Genomic DNA, 20567 nt, shown 5'->3' with positions numbered 1-20567 from the left:
GATTGTAAAATCGCTAGCGGTTTGCGTTTTTGCGATTCAGCCAGCGCAAACGCGCTGGTGGAAAAGGGCCCTAAGTGTCTTCAGAGACTTTCTGTCAACCTAGTTTTGATTTGTCGCACTAGGGGATTGATGCATAGACATCTTCTTCTGGCCTCTACAGTTGGTGAACAGACCACAATTTTACATACTTTTACCAGCCTTTAGTCTTTCTTTAGAAACTGGAAATACTAAGCTAATAAAAGTTATTTGGGCAATATTATTGGTAGTGCAGACTTTTTTTGCAGGGCCTTTTTTTTTTTTCATTCTTCCGTTATTTAAAATTGCAATAGGGGTTAGACAATACCACAAAAAGGCAGCGAAAAGAAGGAAATACGGATGTATAAGAGATAACAAGTGGCAAATATTAATGTGAGCTTTAACATACATATGTGTAGACTGGCAAAGATTGACTGACAGATGTGTCCCTCCATGATACTGCCAAGCAGACTGGTGCCATCTGCTGCCTGTCTCAGGGCACAGGGCGTGGCAAGAAGATTTGACAAGATAGAGAGCGATTGTCCACATTTGACTGTATCTTTACTCTCCAATTTCCACTATTCATGTTCACTGTATGCTTCAGTCAACTATCAACCTCCCTATTACTTTCTAGAACACAAGCTGAAATGAGCTTTTTGCAAAGATGCTGCGATGAGAAAATTAATCACATGACAATATGAGGGCTGAAACAATCATAACAGAAACGAAAGAAAAATGACATAAGACGGAAGAATCAGAGGGAGAAGCACTCACAATAGCCACACATTACTATGCGCGCAGACGCACACTCTCCTCCCAGATGGGACACAATGTTCCAGACCAAATTTCCCTAGAGTTCAAACCTTAAGGAGCTTTCAGGGTGGCTGAGAGAATAATGCTGATGTAAGAGAAGAGAGGGAGGACAAAAAGAGTAAAGAGCAGAGAGCGAGGTAAAGTTAAAATGGAATGTGATGTAGGAGGGGAGAACAGAATGCAGAGAGAAACTAGGCTACAGTGCAGAAATAAGGAATAAAACACAGCATTAAGAGAGTAAACCATTCTGTCATGGCAGTTTAAACCAAGGATACATACTGTAACTAAAGCCCATCTTAGCAGAAAATGATGTCTGCTGGAAGTGCTTCAAGGGGCAATAGCAGTCATCATAGGTGTGCAGCTTAAAGGGGATGGTTAAACAGCATTTAACAGTATTTAACAGCAATAATTATTATAAAAGGTGTGAGAAGAAGATGCAAAATATTTATTAGTGGGTCACAGTGCCACAGTGAATGTTTAATTTAAAAGTCACAGAGCCAAATCAATAGTTTTCAAAATCATGGTCTATTGATTTCCTGATCATATGCCAAGACTGTTGCCCATGTGCCAGAGTACAGTATATCTACCTACTGCTCTATGATGTGATTTGTATAAAATGCTGTAACACCTAAACCAGAGGCTGTCATCAAGCATCCATCTATTACAGCTTTTCAACTCAAACACTTTAAAGGAGATAAAATAAACATGTTAGTAAATACATCTAAAATCATCTAACATTTGAATTTGTAACATGCATCTTTATAAATAAAAATATTAATCTGACAAATCTTCTAAAGGGTTCCGGCAAGTGGTGGCAAGGAGGACACGGGAAGCATCTACAGGATCCAGAGACTTCCCTCTTCTTAGGTATGCATCTGGTTTGTGACCCAAGGTTCGCCTTGGGTTTACTTTAAAATTCACATTTTTAGGTAAGCATTCAATCTAACCTAGGACTTTCCCTTCAATCGCTGAGCACGCTGTGCTTCTTCTCTGACTCGCTGTGCTTGGATATACAGCTTGCTTACACATTGCCTTACTGCTTGTTTCTTCCCTATTACTTTAGATTATAAGCTCCCAAGGGAATAATTATTGAATATTTTTGGCCAATGACACTCTAATGCTGTGCACCACCTCTCAGTACTTTTCTTACTTTGTACTAGGCCTGAACAATTTTAGGAAAAAATTGAATCAAACGATTTCCGTCTGGAATCATGATTTCCTTCAAATCAAGCTTTGGTCCCCCTCTGTGCCTGTTTGTTCCCCCTCTGTGCCCCTGTCTCTCTTTGTGCACCCTCTGTGTCTCTCTTTGTGCCCCCTTTGTCTCTCTCTCTCTGTGTGTTTTCTTTGTGTCTCTCTCTGTGCCCACTCTGGGTCTCTCTCTGTGCCTCCTCTGGGTCTCTCTCTGTACCACTGTCTCTCTTTGTGCACCCTCTGTGTCTCTCTTTGTGTACCCTTTGTCTCTCTGTGTTCCTGCTCTGTGTCTCTATGTCTCTCTCTGTGCCCACTCTTTGTCTCTTCTATGCCCCCTGTGCTCTCTGTGTGCCCCCTCTGTGTCCCCTGTGTCTCTCTGTGCCCCCTCTATCCCCCAAGCTGCAGCAGTGCTGGACATACCTTCCAGCATGAGTCGCACGGCATACTTCCTGTATGTCATGTGACAAACAGGAACCAGGAAGTATGCCGTGCCGGCAGACGGTGAGAGAGGACGGACAGCGTTGGACTCCTGTCGGAAGGTATGTCCAACACTGCCGATGCTGTGGGCCACACGCGCCGGGGGAAGTTTGAAGCCACTTCTTCAAATTTCCCTATGCGGAAATGACTGCTTTGACGATTCCGAAATTGTGATGATTGCGGCCTATTTTGTACAGTGCAACAGATGATAATAGTACTATATAAATCAATAATGATAATGATAGTAGATTTTGCTGAGCAGCTGCTGCTAATGTTACACAATGCCGCTACTAACAATTTCACAAAATATACTTTGTTACTGCTAAGATATTAGATGTCACTAGTTATGAAGTATATTGAGTAACAAAACACTAATGCTGACCTCAAAATTTGATAATGCAATTACTGAGCAGTCTAAGAAAGAACTGTGTAGCATGAAGGTCAACACTTAGATTTTTTTCAATTTACTGTTGAATATGTTGAATATGTTATTTAGGTATACTGTAATCTTATTTAATCACATATTTAGCTTTGCAGCTTAAATATAAATTCCCTAATTATCGCTCCATTACATACAGAGTGGAATGACCATTAAGTGTGCTCCTGTCTAGTTTGGAGGATTGGTTAACCTCCTTGGCGGTAACCCCGAACGTAGTTCGGGGTAAGCCGCGCAGGAGGTTTTCTCCGATTTGTTTAATTTTTTTTTTTGCTGCACGCAGATAGAACTTTGCTAGCTGTGTCAGCACACCGATCGCCGCCGCCCCGCGCTCGATCGCCGCTATCCGTGGCGCCGCGCGCCCCCCCCCCAGACCCCGTGCGCTGCCTGGCCAATCAGTGCCAGGCAGCGCTGAGGGGTGGTTCGGGACTCCCAATGACGTCCCGACGTCGGTGACGTCATCCCGCCCCCTCGCCATGGCGACGGGGGAGGCCCTCCAGGAAATCCCGTTCTTTGAACGGGATTTCCTGATCGGAGATCGCCGAAGGCGATAAAAGCGGGCGGGGGGATGCCGCTGAGCAGCGGCTATCATGTAGCGAGCCCTAGGCTCGCTACATGATATAAAAAAAAAAAAACTGCTGCGCTGCCTCCTGGCGGAATTTTTTATACCGCCAGGAGGGTTAAGGGCTTACCCAGGCTGTATTGCTAAACAGCAGAAGGCAGAAAGGTAAGGCCACTGACCTACTTGTGCTGGCTTTTGCTTTGCTGCTAGCCATGAGAATCAAAAGAATCAAAGCACAGGCTGGGCAGAAATAACATCTTCTGGCTTGAAGCCATTTTACAAATTCAAACAGAAAATCAGGAATTTGAAATTATAGTTATTGTTTAACGTACCAGTTCAGAATGCTTTTAATCTTTGCCTCTTTGGGGAAAAACAAAAGTTTGCCTTTTTCAAACAGAAGGTATTTGCAATTATTCAGATTGGAGTGAGCATATGATGTTTCCCACAATGCTTCACTGCTGAACATGCAATCTGTTGTTGTCCCTCTAAGCTAAACACACCTCCGCTGGAATGCAGTGATATGTCAGCTTGGTAATTGTACAGAGCCACAATAATCCAACATGCATACAGACTGTTTTGGAATGGTTGATCCTCATCATTGCATGACATGGGTTAATGTGGTTCTATGGGGTAGGACTTGAAGCACCCAGAGTTTCAGATTACCGGGCAAGTTCACGGTGAACCAGAACTCCTAGGAGAGTGTAAGGGGCTAGTTACACACTCCTAGGAGCTGTGGTTCACCATGAGCTTGCTGGGTAATCTGTAACCTCGCAGGGAAGTATAGAGGTTAAACGTGCATACACATGCACAAAGTTTGTTGCCCAAAGGGATAAGGACTTGATCCATCAAGGGACAGTTCTGGGACTGAATGCTATACAGATTCCTCACTCCGATATAGCAAAGCAATGCATGCATTTCTGTGGGCAAGGGAAGATTTCTGTGGGCAAGGGAGGAGAGATGACAGCATGGCGCTATGGAACTGCTTCTGGTAGGAGGGGTGAGATGGGAAACAATGCTTTTGTGGTTTGCTGTTATCTGGAATTTTGGACCCTTCACTGTTTCCAAACGCATGCTATTGAAATCTATGCCCTGTTTGCAGCCTCTCATCTCTGCCATGGCATAGATTTCAGTATCTTGGCTGCATGCATTCCTGCCACATTCATGCTTCTGCTGCCGCTACACTCAGCAGTCTGATTTAATTGGTTTCTGACCTTTGATAACTGTAAGCCAATCACAGGGGATCACAAAGGTGAAAAAAGGCTCTGCTCCTTAATTGGTCGGAGCCTGCAGGTCCAGAGTCAGTTAAAGGACCACAATCATGTTCATGTGTTTTTCTTTGTTGGGTTTTCTTCCTACAACTCAAAAGCATAGCCTGGTATGCTCTCCACCAAGGTTTTCCAAGGTATGTTTTTGCATCATTGCTATAGCCAGTTAGCTCCTCTGAGGTAGAATGATTTATATTTTATTGTACCATTGATATCATATCAGCCATATATAAATGGCACCCATACGTGGATTTTCTTTCCCAGAAACATCAGTGTTACCATTGGCAAAAAAGCACGATGAATATTGTGGAAAGAGGCAAGAATCACTTTCAGGGTTTTAATAGCGCTTATGCCTCGGAGACCTAGGAGAATTTTCCTTACTTTCTGTCCTTACAGGAAGATCTTGGTGAACCAGAGCTCCTAAAAGTGTGTGAGGAGATAAAAAGGTCCAGAAAAGCCCTCTCACTAATATACTATGCAAAAAAGTTTGCCTTCTTAAAACAAAAGGTATTAGCAATTATTCAGGTTGGAGTGAGCATATAAGGTGTCCCACAATGAATCTCTGGTAAATATGCAATTTGTCCCTTTGTTGTCCCTGGAAGCTAAACTCACCTCCAGAACTGCTGGAATGCAATGACGTGTCAGCTTGTTAATTGTACACAGCCACAAGAATCCAACATGCATACAGGCTGTTTCAGACTGGTTGGACCTCATCAGTGCATGGCATGGATTAATATGATTATATGTGGTAGGAGTTGAAACCTAGAGTTTAAGATTGCCAGCAAGCTCATGGTGAACCACAACTCCTAAACGTGTGTAATAGGCTACCAAGGACCAAAAAGCCCTTTTACTAAAATGTTATGCAAAACAGTTTGTCTTCTTCAAACAGAAGGTATTTGTAAATATTCTGCTTAGCATAAGAGTGGGTCCACACTAGACCCGGTTGCAGGACGGACACTGCAGTCCGGATCAGGGGAAGTACCCACCGTACTGCAAACTGATGAAAGTGCATCAGTTTTGCATCAGTTTCCGTTCAGGTTTTTCCCTGACAGAAAACGTCTCCATCATTAGGAAGCAGTGGGAGGATTTTTTTGGGCCAATCATAAAGCTCAGGCTATCCTTTTTAACATCCGTTTTTTGCCTGTGGAGCTGGAGATGCGTGTTCTCATTACTTTCACTACCCCTGCGTGTATCCGTGGTCCTGATCCGTTGCGTGAAAATGCAGCAGATCCGGACCTTCCGTTCAGGTTTTGAAAACGGATCCCCGCAAACGCAGACGGATCCGTTTTTTACTTGGGTGAGGCTGTCTGCTATTTTCAACATTAGTATCCGGGACTCCGTTTTTCATCAGGTTTGAAAAACGCAGCCACGGATACGTTTCCGGACCTAGTGTGGACTGGCTCTAACATATAATTTAAAGTAGGAAAAAGTAATCATTTATGTTAAGTTTTTTTTTCTGCCCCTTTCCTTGGAAATGACATGGCTCAAAATTAAACTAAGGATGTCTCTAGAGGTTCCAAAGATACAAAGTGAGTGAACTCTACCAGTGCAGTGAGCAGTTTCAGTGTTGTTAAAGAGGCACTCCAGTGAAAATAATGTAATAAAACAGTGCTTAATTTTTACAATATTTGTGTATAAATGATTTAGTCAGTGCTTGCTCATTGTAGAATCTTTCCTTTGCCTGATTTACATTCTAACATTTATCACATGGTGACATTTTACTCCTGGCAGGTGATATCAGTGGAATGAGATGCTGCTTGCTTTTTTGGCAGTTGTAAACAGTTGTAAACAGCTGTTATTTCCCACAATGCAACAAGGCTCCCACAGTGTGATGTCGGAACCATGGTCCTGACATCACACTGCAGGAGGGGTTTCACCACAATATCAGCCATACAGAGCCCACTGATGATCCGTTTGTGAAAAGGAAAAGCTTTCTCATGGAAAGGGGGTATTAGCTATTGATTGGGATGAAGTTCAACTCTTGGTTACGATTCCATCTTTAAGGACCACTATTGCGAAAAAGTAAGCAGTTAAAAGCTGACAGAACCGACAGGTTTTAGACCAGTTCATCTCATGAAGGGGGATTCACAAGCTTTTCTTTGATTTCAATAGTATTTCCTGAAAGGCAGTTGCTAAATCTAACTGGCAAAATAGTGTGCAAGTGAGTAGGGAGGCTGGCTGGTATCTTGCTGTTTTGGCAGTTAAACTGTCATTCAGGACATGCTTCTGAAAACAAAGAAAACACTGAGAATCCCCCCTGAAGAGATGGACTAGTCCAAAACCTGTTGGTTCTGTCAGCTTTTAACTGCTTACTTCTTTTGCGATAGTGGTCCTTTAACTACCTGGCGTGGCCGCCGCGGCAGCCCCAGTTAGGTGGCGGAACCACCGTCTTATTACCATGTACAGAGCTGCGATCAGCAGCAGCGCTGTACTGGGAACAGCCGTGTGACATGGCTGTCCCCCTGGGGCATAAGAGAGCGATCGGCTCTAATAGGTTGAAGCCTATCACCAGGATTGGCTAGCTGGGGGGAGGGAGGGCTTTGAAAAAAAAATAGTAAAAAATCAGACCGCACCAACAGAGAGCTCTGTTGGTGGGGAGAAAAGGGGGGGGGATCACTAGTGCGCTGTGTTCTGCGACCCTGCAGCTTGGCCTTAAAGCTGCAGTGGCCAATTTAATAAAAAAATAGCCTGGTCTTTAGGGAGGTTTAGCACTGTGGTCCTGAAGTGGTTAAGGAGTCTATGAAATATAGAAAAATCATAGTTTGCTAAATGCACAAAAGAGGACCCCCCACACCTGCCCAGGGTCTTCCTGCTCACTTCAAGCTTCTATTGTCTGTCAACTGAGTTGGGGGGGGGGGGGGGGGGGCAGAGGAGGATGTCACACATTCTAGAATTGTTGTAACATTTACACAACAAAAAAGTTTTCCTCATTCCTGAAATGACAGAAAACCTGCAACTTCAGCACATTGGAGAGCTCCTGGACTGTGATAATTCAGCTGATATGTTCAGATGACAGCTGCAAACCAAGGTGTGATTTCACATCCACTTACACATGAGGGAAATCCTGTGTCAGTTTAATAAACAGATGCCCAGTAATTATTATTATTGATGTATAAAGTGACAACATATTCCGTGTAAGAAACAAACATGGGGTATACAATAATACAAACAATAATATACAAATATATACAAAATACAGAATTGGTAAGTACAGTGACAAAAGTAACTTGATGAATAAAATGTATAACAAATTCAGAGACGCAAAAGGGTGAAAGAACCTGCCTTTGCAAGCTTACAATCTAAAGGAATGGGGGGGGGGGGAGGGGGAGAGGCAAGATAGTATACAATAATCATACCTAGAGGCAGTGTGTTTTTAGGATAGTAGGAGTGCAACTTGGCCTTAGGTCAAGGGGAGAATGGCCTAATTTGGAGCGTATGCTTGTCAGAAAAAGTGAGTTGTGAAGGAGCGTTTAGAGATATCAAAGGTTGGAGAGTGCCGGATGTGTTGTTGAAGGGTATTGCAGAGGAGCGGTGAAGCACGTGCGAAATCTTGTATATGTGAATGCGAGGTAATTCTAGAGAAGGACAAAATAAGGTAATGTGCAGATCTTAGATTGCAATTGGGTTGGTATCTGGAAACTAGTGAGGAGATGTACAGGGGAGAGAGATTGTGGAGAGCTTTGTAGGTTAGAGTTAAGAGTTTGAACTGGATCCTCTGGTTAAAGTGAATGGGAACCGCATTTAAAAAAATGAGACAGATACTTACTCAAGGAGAGGGAAGGCTCTAGGTCCTATAGAGCCTTCCCGCTCCTCTCCTGGTCCCCTCGTTCCAGTGCTGGCTCGCCCGGTAGCAGTATTTGACTAATTTAGTCAAACACTGCTTTATCCGGCCGAAGGAGGCTTCAGAAGTCTTCAGGGAGCCCGAGTGCTCCTGAAGAAGGGCGGCCCTGACTAAGGGCAGATTGTAGGCCCGACACGCGTCAGTTGAACCCTGTGGTTTTATTTCCATGTCATGTGGAATTTTTTGAATAAAGAATTACAGCATTTTTCTACCAGCATCCGGTCTGCGGATCCTTCCTTGCACCGGCCCTGTACTGCACCTGCGCAAGAACGCTCTCTAGCACGCTCTCGCCTGTGCAGTATGGAGCCGCACATCTTCGGGAGGACACGGCTCCCGAAGACTTCCAAATACCCTTTCGGTGGGAGTTTGAAACGGGGGGAGCCAGCACAGGATAGAGGGCACCGAGAGAGGAGACGGAAGGCTCTATACGACCCAGAGCCTTCCCTCTCCTTAGGTAAGTAGTTGCTTCATTTTTTTAAAAAATGCGATTCCCATTCACTTTAATTGGTAGCCAATAAAAAGCTTGACAGAGAAGAGTAGCAGAGGAAGAGCAAGAGGAAAGATGAATAAGGCGAACAGCTGAGTTCAGTACAGATTGGAGCAGTGCCAGTCTGTTAGTTGGTATTTCTCAAAGTAGTATATTACAATAGTCCAGACAAGATATTATAAGACCATGTATTAATATTTTAGTAGTGTCCTGGGTGAGAAACGGTCAGATGCAAGATATGTTTTTGAGTTGGAGGTTACAGGAGCTGGTTAGGGAGCGAGCGTGAGGAATAAAAAAGAGGGAGGAGTCAAATATTACGCCTAAGCACCAGGGCTGTGGAGTCGGAGCAATTTTGGGTACCTGGAGTAAGAGTTGGATTCAGAGGTTTCATAAACTGGGAAGACTGAGTATTTTTGTACCAAATCCACAGCCATGGTAAGTATTAAACTAAGAAGTCAGAGTCGAGGAGTCGGAGCCATTTTAGGTACCTGGAATCAGAGTTGGAGTCAGTGGTTTAATAAACTGAGGAGTCAGAGTTGAAGTCAGGTTATTTTTTTGTACCGACTCCACAGCCCTGCTAAGCACCGTGCTTTGGACTGAAGTTATAGGGGTGTTATTAACATTTATTATTATAACAGGCAGAGAGGTAAACAGAGACGTTGGAAAAATGATTAGTTCTGTTTTAGTATGGCTTAGCCCAACATTATTGAACCAACTCCTGCGTGCATTGTCAGAAAAGTGTTGAACATTTTTTTCTTCATTTATTATCCAGTGCTGCATAATATGTTGGTGCTATAGAATTCCATAAATAATAATTTTGATGTACTTTTGTTAAAGTAGTTTTAAAATGCTGCATTTCAACTGTAAAATTACCACTAATGGTGGATGGAAAGACTAAAGTGACACTGCGGCAAAAAATAAACTTATGATATAATGAATTGTATGTGTAGTACGGATAATTAATAGAACATTAGTAGCAAAGAAAAGAGTCTCATATTTTTATTTTCAGTTAAATAGCTTTTTTTTTATAACATTGCATCATTCTCTAATATTACTAGTTTACGAATTACACTCTGCGTTTTAAACCATGAAACAGAGCAGAGATAGACCCTTTGAACTTCCCTGCAGTGAAATCTTATCTGAAGTTGTCTTTCACTGTTTATTTTATGTATAAGTGCTTCCGAAAATAGCACTGCTCTCTGACTAAATTAGTCAGAGAGCTCGGAGAAGCGCTTTTGCATAGATAACAACTGAAGTTTCTTAAGGGCCTGTTTCCACTACATGTGGCATAGCCGCATTGCACCGCGGCCGATCTGAAACCAAAGCACTTCCATGGAACAGTTTCTATTGCGTGCTGGTTATCAGGAGCAGTGCAGACCGATCAAAGAATCTGCAGCATGCTGCAGATTCTCTCACGCCCGCATTCACCCTCGTCCCCTCCATTCGGGGGATGCGGAAGTGATGCGAATGGGAGCTTCTAACAAAGGCTCCCCTACTAGAACACTATAGGAAGTATATATTTTTAGCAAAAAAGAGGCTTCCATTTTTCCTCAAAACCCACACTAGCTAGTAAGCCTTCACAGAAGAACTACTGTACACCCATTGCCATATGATGGAATGGATGACGGTGAATATATGTATGAGACTGATTCTCGCATGCCCAAAGGTGTTCTTAGTATGTTATTTGAAAATCACATTATGTGCCGTCATGTACATCTGCATTACCCTGACCTGCTGTTACGATCTCCACACATCCTCTGCACGACCATAAACATACCTATGCACTTTGTGTAGACGCGTCTAATTCTTGAACAGAAAGTGTGATCACTGGATACGTGAGGTGCAGCAACATAGAAGCACACTACCATGCACTGGGATTTTAAGGATATATGGACAAGGCTTTTCAGGCAGACGAATATCTTCTTTAAATATACTTACATACATTTGTTAGGTTAGGTTTATGCATTTAATTCAAATTTTTACATATGCTTTAGTGCAGATATACACAGGTGCTTCTGCAGTGCTTGTGTACAAGAGTGCCTGCACTAAGGCTTTGTTCACATTTAAAGTCACAATCGCTGAGGCCAGCATTTTGCGATTTTGTGAGTGATTTTGTTCCCCATCCCGGCACTTACCTGTGCGCTTCGATTTTGTATAAATCTCTTTTCTAAGCGCTTTTGCAGAGCGGTTCTGTTTTTTTACTTCGTGACATGTCAACCCCAAAAAGCCCAATTTGTGGTGAAAAAAACAAGATATAGATCATTTCATTGTGATTAGTAGTCACACTGAAAGGTGAAAATCGCTCTTGTCCGTTAGGGTAAAAACCGCCTTGGGGTGAAGTGGTTAAGCAACTTCTCTTTTCCACCTCAATCTCTTTACCTTCACCTCTATTGCTCTACATCTCTTTATAACACCTTTCTCTCTTGCTATGTCTCGGCCACTTTACTCTCACCTCTCTTGCTCTACATTTCTTTTTATCACTCCCTTCTCACACACTTTCTCTCTGATACCCCTTTATCTCTTCCTTAGTATCACCCCTCACTCTCATAAAACTTTCTGCGTAGCTTTCTCTCTGTTAATTCTATCTGCCATTACTCACGCTTTCTCTGCTACCTCTTCTTTTGCCGTTCTGCTTTTCGACTTCCACGAAAGCACAAAGGTTCACATTGTCAGAATTCAGAACAAGGTTCCAAATTTGAATATGGCAAATGCACCAACACTATTCCCTGGATCACTGTTCCCCTATCCCTTTTCGGTTTTTGCCTTTTACCTGTGTCTTTTACTCTCTCTTGCCTATTAAGCATTGCCTCTCTCTTAAGGTGGCCACACACGATACAATACAATGATCAGATTTTACGGTAATTCGATAAAAACTATCGAATCTCCCGAAAAAATCGAAAGCTTTTTTTCATTCGACTGAAAAATCCGATCGGATTTCCCGTTTTCTTCAATTTTAATTGATCCGGAATGCCAGACATTTTTCTTCAATCTTTCTAAAGATTGTATGGTGTGTGTTGGATTTTCAATTTATTAATATACACACCCTAGCAATTTTGTCAGAGTTTCCAATCATTCTTATCATAATTGGGGGAAAAATTGAACATACATGTGTGGTACATTGGTCATATTTTGAAATGTTACAATCAGTCAGAAAAATTGATTGCAATTCTTAAATTGAACAGATATTTAGAAGTTTTTGTTCTAATTTCTATTCTTTCTCTCTCTCTCTACATTGTAACATTTTTATTCTTTTCACTCATACCCTCCCTTCTTACACTTTATGAATCTATTATGCAGTTTTCACATTAGCAGTCTATACTGTATACTAGTGAAGCTGGACAAACATTGATGATATTAGGACACCAATTCTGCCTTAGGCCTTTTGGAAAAGCATTCTCATTCAAATGCAGTGCTTACGGAAGGCTCATTTTATAGCATTTTTGAGCCATCTGATGTCATATTTAAAACTTTTGAATGAATACTTATATAAAACCTAAATTTTAACTCATAAATCTGAAATCCGACTATACATATGTAGGGAATATCTGCCCAATTGTAAATGGAGTGCGTCTTATGCCTAATCTACACGGAGTGATCCGGCGGCATGATTAACCGCCGGATCGACTCTGCCGCATCCCCGCGCGTCCCCGCTCGCCCGCACGTCGGATTCGACCCACCCTAGTCCCCGCCAGCGCCACTTATCTTCCGCTCGATTCCCTGCCATTGTCTGCTTGTGGGGAACAAGCAGGGAATCGGCCGCGGCGAGATCGGACCTGTCAATCGATCGATTGATAAGACACATCGCTCCCTGTAGACCCAGCTTAAGCCCTGAGTTTTAAAAGCTGCTCCCAATTTCCCCATTGTCAACTTATAATAGACTGGTGTCCAGTGATCCTGTCACTGGTTGGCCAATGGGAGCGGCTAAGGGCTCGTTCCCACTGTTGCGACGCGATTTCGGCCGCATTCCGACGCTTGTAAAAACGCATGCGGATGCGTTTCCGCATGCGTTTTTACCCGCGATTTCGCATGCGATTTCGCATGGCAGGGTGCCATGCGAAATTAACCATGACACTGCCAGGGCTAAATAAAATTGAAAAAGGTGCGAAATCGCACGCGAAATCGCGGGTAAAAACGCATGTAACAAACGCATGCGTTTTTACTATTAAATACATTAGCGGCGATTCGCACGGATTCCCGACGCAGGCGAAATCGTTGGCTCTTTTGTGCGTTTTTTTACCGCTGAAAAAAACGCACCTCAACAACGCTACAGTGGAAACAGGCCCATCCACTTGCATTACATGTGCGGATCTGCATGCGTTGGACGCATGCAGATTCGCGATAGTGGGAACGAGCCCTCAGAGAGATAGAAAGGGGTAGGCACAGTGTGTGACTCAGACCTGAGTCCCATCCCATAAACAGTTAGTCAAAGGTTTACTTTAATTTTATGCTGGCTTTTCCACTCTTAAGTGGACCTCCACTTTAAAGGAAATATTCACATTTAATTGGTAAATATGGCATTATAACATAACATCAGCAAGAGGAAACAATATGGCCCATAGAATAGCAACAATGTATTAATCCATCCATAACAATTTATTAATCCATCCTAACACTACAGAAAGAAATAAAACCATTTAAAAAAGTGATGTCACACACCCTATGCAATGTATACACCAATATGCATAGAATAATATTGCATCATGGAACCACCCATGAGAACATCAATAGACTAGACCAGCCTTTCTCAACCAGGGTTCCTTTAGTACTCTGCAGGGGTTCCTTGGCATTTTCCCCCATTGTAGGGGAGTATGATAAAGCACACTAAAATAGGGATACTGTAAAAAAGAAGCAGTAAAAATAGTAATGAGCACATAAAAAAGCACCAGAATAAGCACCACAGTAAAAAGAGGGACACTGTAATAGGTGGTAGTGAAATAAACAGCCACACCTACTTTTAAAGTCCATGCCTCCTGCAAAATAAATGCAGGGGTTTCTTGAGATCAAAAAAATATTTGCAGGGTTCCTCCAAATTAAAAAGGTTGAGGAAGGCTGGACTAGACTATCACCTTAGGTTTCCTTTTGAATAATATTGTATCTGAATACCTCAGCTATGAAATCAGGAATACTGAAAACTTCTGCCCATCATTAAAATGGGACAGACAGCTTTAAATATATCAACTCCACAACCAGCCAAAATGTTTTTAATAAAATAATTACATAGTTGCCCATCAAATTCAGTCCGACCTCAGAACTCAAAATAACAGCAAACCATTCTCTCACCTCTTTCTCGGATGAAGTAGGCCAAGTACAGGTCCAGTTCTTTGACAGAGACACTAATATGGTGCGGCTGAACACATAGCTGTGGGTTAGAGCAGTGTGCAGCTTTCACCAGTCTTTCACCATCTGTACTCTCCAGTGGAATGCCCTTGAAAAGGATCACCATCACAAGATCTAATCTCCAGACTTTATCTGCCTGTCTGAGGCAGTCGATTCTTCGCATCTTGCCTTTCTGGTCTGGGTTGGAGAGGACACAAGTGGCAGCTTTCTTGCCAGTTATGGACAACACAAAATCTTCACGAAATTCTGGCCTGATATCTTTGCGAAGTTTTGCTAAAAGACGGGATGCCCACTTCTGTTTAACCTCGGCCTTCTCATTTAGCAGTTCATCTTTAACACCTCGTTCTTCCTCTTTAGTCATTTTTTTTTCATGCTTCTTAAAGTATTTTCGTTTTCGTGCCTGAAGGTTGAACCAGGTATAGGCAAATGCTCGTACATGAGGGAGAAGGGCCTCAATGAAGGGGTGAAACTCATCCTGTTAAGGAGAAAAAAAAGGGATCATTTGTAAGAGTACTCACAAGAAAGGTTGTTGCTGCTCAGAGGCTGGGTGCACACATAACTTAACATGAAAAGCTGCATTAACATGAAAAGCTGTGTTTTACCTCATGCTTGTTAATGTTGTGTGCGTTTTTTTTATGCATTTTTGGTACATTTGCTTTAGCTTTTTTTTTACCGCAGATGTGTTTTTCAAGCGTTTTGCGTGCGTTTTAATGCAATTGCGGATCACATAAAAAAGGCATATGCATTTTGTAAGTGTTTTTCATACATTTTTCTTTTGCGTTTTATGCAAATCACTAGGAAGACAACAGGAAGCGGAAATACATCATAAAATGTTTTTTCCCAAAAACGCATGAAAAACGCATGTAAAACACATACCATTGCGTTTCCATGCACTTTCATTATGTGCGTTTTTGAAGATTATGCAACAAAACCAGAAAAAATGCATATCAAAAATGCATATGCGTTGTTGATGCGCGCGTTTTCAAAAAACGCATATGCATTTTTGATATGCGTTTTTTCCTGCGGCCCATAGATTTCCACTGGTGGCAAAAACACAGTGTTTTTCCGCAAAGCTATCGTGTCTGCTATGTGTGCACCTAGCCTAAGGTCTCTTTCACAGTGCGACGTTAAAGTCGCACGTTAGAAAATTTTATAACGCAGACTAACGCACAGCAACACAAAGTCTGTGCGACATTCACAGTGCACACCTTGCGTTATGTGTAACGTGTAGCAATATTTACAAAGTGCTGCATGCTCTGTGTTTAGCAATACAATTGCTGCGTTATGTGTGTTGCAGAGCTAAATAACGTCCAAGTTATAGTCTTTCAATGCGTTGCATTAGGGGCACGTTATGCAACCTTAACGTCGCATCAAACGCAACGTCCCACTGTGAAAGAGGCCTTAGTACTTTAGCTAGTTGAATAATTACTGATTTCTCCCTATTATACTAAATGTATATCTTGCCCAATGTACATCCCGTGTTTTTTAAATGTAGGGCTAATAAATGTCAAACATCTCCAGTCATTACCAAATAATAATGACGACTGCTAAAATGATAAGGAATTAGCAGTTGGGTGATTGCAGTTGTACTAATGTAACTTCTTTAAGACAACTTCTTATAGTTGTATGCAAATCCACGCTGTCCTAAATTTAATTGATAAAAAAAGAGATCCGCGAACCCTGAAACCAACAATTCGTTAACCTATAACAACCCATGCTTTGGTATAAAATAGTGACATCATTGCCTTTGATCATTTACCAAGCATGCCCAGGGCAATATCCTAAGACATTTCATAAACATGAGCACTGGAACTAGGAAGTAGAAAGGATTAGCTGGCCCTTACAAGGCAAGCCCCAATGATGGAGGATTTTGTGCTGAAACCAAACTAAGATGAAATACTGGATCACAGTGCATCAATCTTCCCAATTCATATTGGATTAGAGAATAACCAATCATTTGTACAGCAGAGCCCCTAACAAACTGTTTATTGTTACCAATACAAAAATATAAACGGTCCAAGAGAGAGAGAATTGTGAACAAAATGGCTACATTGCAACTATCAATACAATCGCTAGGCTACACAAACCAATCTGATTTCTGACTGTGCAATGTGTTGCCACCATCTATGTAATATAAACAGGTTAGTTGGTGGGCTAAATACTGTAGCTCTCAGGGCAGGAGTGAAAGAATCAACCAAATCCCCCCCCCCCCCCCCATGTGTTGATATCAGCAATGCATATCAGTTTACAATATGAACAAATGCACCTACTATTGCATGTTGTTACATGTTGTCCACTTGCCTACTGGGGTGAGGATTCATGCAATATTTCCCAAGGATTCTGCATAGCAAGGTGGAACAGAACTTCATTACCACCCTCAAGGCCTTATAAGTCTCCATGTTTGGCTTTATGGGTTGAGGTTTTTTTGTGTTGGACTTGATTTGTATGGGGAATTTTGCATTGGGATCACTATGTATGTATGTGAGCAATACATTTGTACTTTTGCAACACTTTAAACCTATTCCCTTTTAGACATTTTAGTTTAGGCGATTAGTCTGATGCACTATCTGTCCCAGGAGAGGATGTTAGGATATGTGCTCCTAATCCTTAGGCTTGACGCACAGAAAGCTTGCATGTTTGTACTATGCGTGTTACAGGGTAAGCGTTAGGACACATACTAAAACTGGGGGACCTCTACACGGTGTATGGTACTACGCAAGAGTCTTTATTCTTGTAAAGTCCCAGGCTTTTAAATTGGCTGTAGGGATAGTGTTGGTTACTGCATAATTTGTGTGGAAGAATTTGCATGAGAATTTGCATTGTTTTATATGCCACACCCCCTCTAGCACCTCCTTATTACATATTTAAATGTCCTAGCTCGGTGTGAGGAGCCTGAATTCTGTGTTTTTACAGAATGTGCCCTGGAACATATTTGTTTGATTAATAACTTGTGGGACCTGCCTTTTATGCACTGGGGTGTTTAGCGATAAATGGGAAAATATGCATGCATGTGCAAAAATCTCTATTCAGTTCACCTGAGCCAATTGTAGGTCATAAAGTGCAGAGAGCAGTGATAGCCTACAGTTCTCTGCACATTGTGCAGTATTATGTCTAGCGTATGGATGTAGTAGCTTCTCTCCCAGCGATTACAGTTTTCTATCCATAGTAAGAACTGGTTCACACAATGACAGAGTGGCAATGTTTCCATTTGGTACAGGCAAGCTGTACCAGTCCTAGTCAATGGCAATGTTTATTGCCACCAGCATTTGGTAGCAGATGTGTGCTATTCTACAGCAATGCATCCACTGTTTGAAAAGCTCATCCAGGTCAGGTTTCTGCATTGCGGAAATGCAACAGGAAATTATAGGAACTATTCTGCATGTCTGTTGGACTGCTGACATCCACTCTGTGGCAGCAGACCTAGTGTAAGTCAGCCCTAAATGGTGGTCTGTCTAATGAAACTCTGAAAAGGCATTGAAACCACTTAAAGGACACCTGAAGTAAGAGGGGTATGGAGGCTGCCATAGTTATTTCCTTTTAAACAATGCAAATTGACAAAACAACATACCTTGCCCCAGCCACACAGTTCCAAAACATATAACAAGTAAGCGCGCACACGGACTCAGTTCCAGAAGAAAGACTTGAAGAAATGTATATCACTTCAGTGCACTCTCCACATACACAAACTCTAAAACAATAAAACTGGTATAGCGTAATACTGTAGGTTCAAATGGCAAACACCACCTAGTTATAAGTGATCAACCAGCGAGAGACACAGCAACGTGTAATCAGCACAACCAAATCCAGCAGTACTGAGGCTCACCAGATTATAGCCACCTCAAAGACCAGGTGGATATAAGTTATACGGTGTCCGATCTTTAAGAAGCAATACCAGTAAACTTCCTCCTCCAGGGTATATAACTCCAACTCAAAAAAGAACAAATAACATGCAATATGTACAGCCAAGATGTATCTCACACTGCACGCACACACACACACACACATATAGTGTGCACTTACGGCTCCATATACAACAAAGGCATGTAGAAATAGCGGCACGGTTGTCCACCCGGGAACTGGTAACGGATCTCCATGGCATCCTGCTAGTGACTCTCGCTTTCTCAGGCAACTAAATGTGAGCAGTATCGGGCAACTTTCTGATGTAATGACGTCAAACAGCATTGGCTCCGGCCAACACGTTTTATCATTTTAACAATGCAAATTACCTGGGTGTCCTGCTGATTCTCTTCCTCTAATATTTTTAGCCATAGACCCTGAACAAGGATGTAGATCAGATGTTTGACTGAAGATTTGCCACAAGCTCGTACCCGGCGTGTGCTTCAGACACTAGTGATTAGTGATGACCAAACATTGCAATTTTATGTTTGCAAACGCGTTCGCAAACATTACTGTGAACCGCTCGTTTACAGCGAGCCCCATTGACTTTAATGGCAGGCGAAGTTCTGGAACCTTTAGGACATCTCTGCAACCCAAATTTCTTTAAAGCAAATGAATTTTTTTTAAGACACTTATCTAAGAACAGGGGAGGTTCTGGGTCCTATAGAGCCTTCTCTCCCCTCTCCCGGTGCCCTTGTAGCAGCGGCAGCTCCTTCATTTAAATCCCCCACCGCAGGGGGACTTTGGAAGTCTTCAGGAGCTAAGTCTTCCCAAAGACAGGCGGCTCCACAGTGCACACGTGTGAGTGTGCGAGAGACGGCACTCGTGCATGCGCAGTATGAAGCAGTCTGTGCTCCAGAGTGCTCCTGAAGACTTCTGAAGTCTTTCTTTGCCAGCTGACGCAGCAGTATTTGACCAAATTGACATACTGTCCACAAATGACATAATGAGTGCTGAAGGTGGGGTGCAGGATAGCTGTCCCTGTGGCCAAGGTGGGCATGAGGCCTGGTGTAAGAGGCAAAGGTATTACATTTTATTCAATTAATGACATTGCCCCACCTTACACTTCTTTAACAATCTATGCTAATCAACAATCAGTAAGTGACAAAATTGTCTGTGACGCTGTCATTTTTTTAACCATACACTGACTGTCTTATATATTAACTAATGACCTTAGCCTGACTAATAACGGGCTCTAAGTCTGTCATCGCCGCCACCTGTCAGTGCGCGTACGCACGCGCCCACTGCCTGGCCGGCCCCCTTCCTGTCCCAACAATGGCTGTCCCTGAGGTGACAGGACGCAGAGACACTTAGGTTTTATTAGGTAGTATGAAAGTAACAGACAGTAAGGTGTGTTGGCGTTCCAACGTATGCTAATCAACAATCTGTATGTGATAAAAATGTCTGTGACACTGTCATTTTTTTTAACCATACACTGACTGTTTTATATATTAACTAATGACCTTAGCCTGACTAATAACGGGCTCTAAGTCTGTCATCGCCGCCACCTGTCAGTGCGCGTACGCACGCGCCCACTGCCTGGCCGGCCCCCTTCCTGTCCCAACAATGGCTGTCCCTGAGGTGACAGGACGCAGAGACACTTAGGTTTTATTAGGTAGTATGAAAGTAACAGACAGTAAGGTGTGTTGGCGTTCCAACGTATGCTAATCAACAATCTGTATGTGATAAAAATGTCTGTGACACTGTCATTTTTTTTTTGGAACCACATACACACACTTACTTTCTAATGTCACTAAAATTAAAACACAGTAAGGTATGTTGATGTAACAACATACGGTAAACAACAATCGGTAAGTGACAAATATGTCACGGTCATTTTTTTAAACCACACACTGACTAATATCACTGAAACTAGGGCACAGTAAGGTGAGTGACACGGGTGACAATGTGTGGGGGTCAGTGACAATGAATCACTTATGCACAGTGAAAGCGAGCTAGAACGGTGACGCAGCCAGCCACACACTACGCCATAATAACAAAATTTCAGTACAGCACACAGCAGTCAATGTCAGTACACAAAATGACTTTTATGGACAGGATGAGTCCTCAAATGGACTATTGGGGGGAAGGGGGGGAGGCTTAGCTGGTGCACTATAAGTAGCAGTGCACCTAGGAATCAGGTACACAGTACAATATGTATACAGCCTATCTAATCAGGAAAAGTCATCAAAAGGACTATTGGGGTCCCTAGCTGGTGCACAAGTAGCAGTGCACTTAGGAAGCAG

General features: G+C 42.5%; 1 protein-coding gene across 2 annotated transcripts in view; it reads right to left on the bottom strand.

Annotated features, from left to right (window-relative positions):
- LOC137510123 (nuclear factor 1 C-type) overlaps positions 1 to 20567 on the bottom strand; it is a 140092-nt gene that overhangs the window by 67037 nt on the left and 52488 nt on the right. For both annotated transcript variants that reach the window (XM_068233884.1, XM_068233883.1), the window contains exon 2: positions 14368 to 14899. In XM_068233884.1, coding sequence (XP_068089985.1) covers positions 14368 to 14899 — 532 coding nt within the window. The remainder of the gene's footprint in view (positions 1 to 14367; positions 14900 to 20567) is intronic.

The sequence above is a fragment of the Hyperolius riggenbachi genome, chromosome 1 (assembly GCF_040937935.1).
Source record: "Hyperolius riggenbachi isolate aHypRig1 chromosome 1, aHypRig1.pri, whole genome shotgun sequence".
NCBI lineage: Eukaryota > Metazoa > Chordata > Amphibia > Anura > Hyperoliidae > Hyperolius > Hyperolius riggenbachi.
This window is presented reverse-complemented; position numbering and strand designations above follow the sequence as displayed.